Genomic DNA, 5,777 nt, shown 5'->3' with positions numbered 1-5,777 from the left:
AACTATAACTGTTGGCTAGATAGATCTACAAATAGGGTTGAATGTTTTTTTTGATTCCAAATTATAATGCTGGTTGTAAAATGGTATTTTGTGCTATAAACTTAACAACCATATGTTATTCTTTTGTTTTTTTTTAATATTTTCATTCTAGCTATGACATTAATTAAAGAGAAAAAGAGAACGAGATAGAGCAGCATGCATGAGGAAGGAGTTATTTACTATGGTAACAATAGTATGCTTCCTATGAATCTTTGTATATACGATCAATAACAATCACATTGTTCCCAAGAAAATATAATTATGAAGACAAATGATTTTCTTATTCCTATTGTCACATTTATTTTCGAGAAATTACCTTTCCTCTATCCCTTTTTCAGTTATTAAAAACTTCGAGCATTCGAATTTTTGACTTCTCAATCGACAAATTTATTAACATGACACCAAACTGTATTTCTTTAGTATAATAAGAATTGATTTGCTTTCAACTTATAGATGGTGTTACCATGTTTGATTTTTTGCTTTAGGTATTGACAATTATGAACATTTCCTTTCTCATCAAATATTGTATTACATATTTCTAACCAACTATTTTTGTGAGCACGTGCTTATGGGAGGGCAATAATGGCACTAAAGAGAAAAATAGGCAAGTATAATATTGCATACTTGGTTCTACCATCTTGCTTGTATCATACCAATGTCTCATAAGTTACATTTAGTCCTTATATTCTACATGGTACAAGAAACTTATTTTATGCATGATACGAACATTTATTCTAACCATTATTCATACTATAAAGTTTTCTAGAACTTTTTTGAGAGTAGATATATAATAAAACTGGGCGATCTCCATTGAATCAAGCTTCAAAGTAATTAGAATTCTAATCATCAATATTTATACTATAGATTTTTCCACAAATTTTTGGAAGCATATATTTAACAAGAGTAAGTGAGCTCCTTGAGACTAGGTTTCAAAGCTTACAATCCACCTAATAAATATATCAAAATCCCCCTTGGTCATAATCTCGTTAGCCCTTCATGTAGGGCCGGCATACACTAGACCTTCCTATACCCCTCTCAGGTCCGCCATGTTTGGAAATGTGATGCCTCCATGAGTTAGGCCATTTTCTCTTATATAATGATTGCACATAGTCATGATGGTAAGAGTAGAAGCCCCTAGGTACAATATATCTCCCTCCTCATTCTACAAACACTACAAAAAAATATTAATTTGCCGACTCTTCCCCGCCGACGTTATCAAAAAGCGTCGGCGAATTTCGAGCGGGGGTCGAAACTCGACGACGCTTTTTGATAGGGTCGGGTGAAATTTAGAGACGACGACGCTTTAAAGCGTCGTCGGAGGCCAAAAGGGGCCCAACTTCCCCGATCCCTCCTTCACCCAGCGGGTCCCCCGATCTTAGAGACGACGACGCTTTAAAGCGTCGTCGGAGGCCAAAAGGGGCCCAACTCCCCCGATCCCTCCTTCACCCAGCCGCTCCCCCGATCTTAGAGACGACGACGCTTTAAAGCGTCGTCGGAGGCCAAAAGGGGCCCAACTCCCCCGATCCCTCCTTCTTCACCCAGCCGCTCCCCCGATCCCTCCTTTTTCTGCCGCTCCATCCGCCCACCCCACCATCCGCCGACGTTCTTCTTTTAATCCCACACCGGAGACCCCACCCATTCTCCCCTTTTCTTTATCTACTGCACCTTTGGGCTTCTCCGTTCTTCTTTCTGCTACTCTTTGGCGTAGGGTGTTGGGAGGGAGAGGATGAGGATCGATCTGAACACGATCGAGGAGGAGGAGGAGGAGGCGGCGGGCCCGCGTCGCCGAGCACAACCCCGACCTCCGCCACTCCGCCTTCAAGCCCACCTCGCCTGCCGCCAAGGCGGTCGTCGACCAGCTCCTCCGGATCGCCTGGGCTTCGAAGCAGGGGCACTTGGTGCAGGACTCCAGGGTGGACTCCTCCTTGCCGGAGGCCAGAGGTCGGATGGAGCTCTACCAGTCAAGAGGATCTCGATGATCGACGACATTGAGATCATCCTCCTCCTCCATCAGCTCTCCTTCCAGGCCGGCGAGCCCCTGGTTCCCCTCTTTCTTTTTTAATTTTTTTTTTGAAAAAAGGTTGCTAACGCCGACGCTTATAAGCGTCGGCGTTGAGTACTTTCGCGACGCTTTCATTAGCGTCGGGAAAGTCCTGTTTTTGCCGACGCTTTCTCTTAGCGTCGGCAAAAACCGGACCCACGCCCACCTGCCCGACTCTGACCCACGCTTTGTGGTGCGTGGGCTGGAAATCCGCCGACGCTTAAAAGCATCGGTAGAGACCAAAAAAATCGTCGGGAGATATCCTTTCTTATGTAGTGAAAGCTCGTATTTTTTAGGTTTTTTTCTGCTGAACTAAAACTCTACCTAACTTGGGATCAAGTCCAACAATATTTAATTTATTTTTTGCTTGCAGCTGGAACTTTTATTTTGTTTAGATAACCAAACAATGTGATATATCTCTCTCCCCATCCTATATATACTGCCCGTATTTTCAGATTTTTTTTTACCGTATTATAATTCTATCTAGCAAGCGGACACGCCAACCAACGAATGTCTTTCAGTACGGTTGGATTTTTGCACGCAGAACTCCAGTAATTCATGGCGCCGCATTTCCCTGCCATACAATGTAGCTCAACATTGTCATATCAAGAAAAAGAACTACTTCCTTACCTCGCTGACCAGGTCAACGAGGTCAACCTGTCTCCAGCTCCAACCCTTCCTCTGTCCTCCGTTTTGTATATCTTCCTCTATACTTAGCACCTGATTCGTTCGCCACCCTCCTCCCTCCTCCCCTCTCCCCCCAACCCCATCAAACACCTCCAACCATAAAAATATACTAAAATTAACAAAAGAAACAGAGGGAAACCCTCTCGTAGGCAGAACCCACCACAAAAAACGAGAAGAACAAATTCTCTACGTAAGGTAAGAACATAGAAAAAGAGAGAGGGAGAGCAAGAGGGGCCGCAACAAGGCCAAAGAATCTAAAACAAAGAAAGAAGAATTATAGGGATTTTATGAACAGCGGCACAAATGGTCGCTGTTCTTCCCTTGGTCTACGTCCTCCTCCTCCTCCTCCTCGCCGACCCTTCCCGCTCTCTGACGTCAGACGAGTCGGCCCTACTCGAACTAAAAGACTCTCTCACCAACGCCGGGGGTCTCTCCTCGTGGTCGGCCAACGGCGGCCCCCCATGCAAGTGGACCGGCGTCTTCTGCACCAACAATGTCATCAGCGGTCTCAACCTCGCCGGCCTCAGCCTCTCCGGTAAAATCGACATCGACGCTCTCGCTTCCTTGAAGGGGCTCCGCTCCATCAACCTCAATAACAACTCCCTCTCCGGTCCCTTTCCCACGGCCCTCTCCCGCCTCGGCGCCCTCAAGTCCATCTATCTCTCCGGTAATAAGCTCTCCGGCTCCATCCCCTCCGACGTCTTTGCTTCCATGCGCCACCTCAAGAAGCTTTGGCTAGACCATAACAACTTCTCCGGTCCCGTCCCCTCGTCGCTCGCCAATCTCGCCTATCTCATGGAGCTCCGCATCGACGACAACGCCTTCGAGGGTGCCATCCCCGACTTCTCCTCCAAAGCTCTTAAGGCCTTCAACGCTGGAAACAACAAACTCTCTGGCCCCATCCCCGACTCCCTCGCCCGCTTCGACGCTGCCGCCTTCCAAGGCAATCCCGGCCTCTGCGGCGGCCCGCTCAGCACCGCTCCATGCAGTACAACCCCACCGACGGAGACGCCAGCGTCATCGGATAGGGAATCCGGGTCCGGCAAGAGGGCTGTCATTTTGATCGTTGCCGCATTGCTGGCCTTCGCGCTGGTCGCCGCATTCCTGATAAATCACCAGCGGCATCCGGACAGGAAGTTTGACACTCTCGGCGTCGTTGCCAAGGCGAAGGCCTTGGAGGCGTCGGCCGCGGCCGGCCCGACGCTAGCTGCCTCGGAGTCCAGCTACAAGCAGAAGTCGGTTGGGTCGAGCCACAAGCGGTCCGGGTCGAGCAGGTCGGATTCGGCCGATGGCGCCGGAGTCGCGGGGGAGCTGGTGATGCTCAACGAGGAGAAGGGCGTCTTTGGCCTATCCGATTTAATGAAGGCCTCCGCCGAGGTGCTCGGCAATGGCAGTCTCGGGTCGGCCTACAAGGCCGTCATGGCCAGCGGCCTTGCCGTCGCCGTAAAGCGCATGCGCGAAATGAATCGCGTCGGGAAGGACGCTTTCGACGAACAAATGAGGCGGCTCGGGAGACTTCGTCACCCCAACGTCCTAACGCCGTTAGCCTTCCATTACCGGAAAGAGGAGAAACTCATCGTCTCCGAGTACGTCCAGAAGGGCAGCCTCCTATACATCCTTCACGGTATGCAGTACGTGTCAGACATCTGATTTGATGAACATGCTGTTCGATGTTTTATTCAATAGTTTTTTTATTATCTTATAAGGGGATCGGGGGCCGGATCACATGGCGTTGGATTGGCCGACGAGGCTAACGATCATACGAGGAATAGCGCGAGGAATTGCGTACCTCCACGTCGAGCTGGCGGCGCTTGACGTGCCCCATGGGAATCTCAAGTCCGGCAACGTCCTCCTTCGCCCCGACTTTGACCCAATACTCGTTGACTACGGTTTCATTGGGTTGGTCAATCCGTCACAGGCGTCGCAGGTCATGTTCTCATACAAGTCCCCCGAGACCCTGCAGTACCGCCACGTATCCCCGAAATCCGACGTGTATTGCCTCGGGGTGGTGATGTTGGAAGTTCTCACCGGGAAATTCCCGACGCACTACTTGAACAACACGAAGGGAGGCACGGACGTGGTGCAGTGGACGGCGTCGGCGATCGCAGAGAATAGGGAGGCCGAGCTGCTGGATCCGGCGATCACGGCAGGGAATAAGGCCTGGAAGCCGAAGATGGTACGGCTCCTTCAGCTTGGCGCGGCGTGCGCCGATGTGGACCCGGAGCAGCGGCCTGATATGGAGGAGGTAGTCCGGTTAATCGAGGAGATAGCTGTCGGAGACACGGGGGCACCGACGAAGGACAAGGGCGGGCCATTCGGGCCGCTGCCTTTGCTGAGGGACGGGTATGCCGACGTGGCACTCGGCCAACCGACGCCAGGGCTTGAGAGCGTGGGGAGGTCGGGGAGCACTGGCGAGCTCTTGATCGACCATCGATAACTTCGCCTCTCATGCCTCTTGAATCTAGGCAGCACATATATTTCGGAAGGCAAACAGGACAGCAGACTGGATCGCCTTCTTCGTCGTCTGGTACTCTAGAAATTTTCTATAAACATCTACATGAGACATTCTCTCTTATATGTACTTTTTACTTTCTTATGATTTGTTGACACACTCAAATGATGAGAATAGCCTTTATCATATCGATGAGATGAAGCCGTAGATGAGAGTTTTTTTTTTTTTTTGCGAGGGTAGGCAGAGGTGCGGTGTGCGTGGGACTGTAATTGTTGAAAGCACCCGCTGTGGGTGATCTTTGAATGATTTCGTCCGGTGTGTTAAACAGACCCCAACTTTTCTTAAAGTTTTTTCTTTTTGCGAGGTTAGGCAGAGGTGTGGTGTGCGTGGGACCGTAATTGTTGAAAGCACCCATTGTGGGTGATCTTTCAATGATTTCGTTCAGTGTGTTAAACAGACCCCAACTTTTCCTAAAGCACCCACTGTGGCGCCAAATGATGGGACCCGGTGTGCCTTCTTACGTTATTTCTGGGGGGCGATGCAGCTATTTATGAGCAT

The 5,777-nt window shown here is 49.6% G+C and overlaps 1 protein-coding gene across 1 annotated transcript; it reads left to right on the top strand.

The window, feature by feature from the left end:
* Nucleotides 1-2,972: 2,972 nt before the first annotated feature.
* LOC103705101 (pollen receptor-like kinase 3) lies at nt 2,973-5,544 on the top strand. Its single transcript, XM_008788719.3, has 2 exons — nt 2,973-4,391; nt 4,474-5,544. The coding sequence occupies exons 1-2, from the start codon at nt 3,071-3,073 to the stop codon at nt 5,202-5,204; spliced, it is 2,052 nt and encodes a 683-aa protein (XP_008786941.2). The 5' UTR covers nt 2,973-3,070; the 3' UTR covers nt 5,205-5,544.
* Nucleotides 5,545-5,777: the final 233 nt, after the last annotated feature.

Source organism: Phoenix dactylifera, chromosome 6 (assembly GCF_009389715.1).
Source record: "Phoenix dactylifera cultivar Barhee BC4 chromosome 6, palm_55x_up_171113_PBpolish2nd_filt_p, whole genome shotgun sequence".
In the NCBI taxonomy this organism is placed as follows: domain Eukaryota; kingdom Viridiplantae; phylum Streptophyta; class Magnoliopsida; order Arecales; family Arecaceae; genus Phoenix; species Phoenix dactylifera.
The sequence above is the reverse complement of the archived record's forward strand: the minus strand, read 5'-3'. Positions and strand labels throughout refer to the sequence as shown.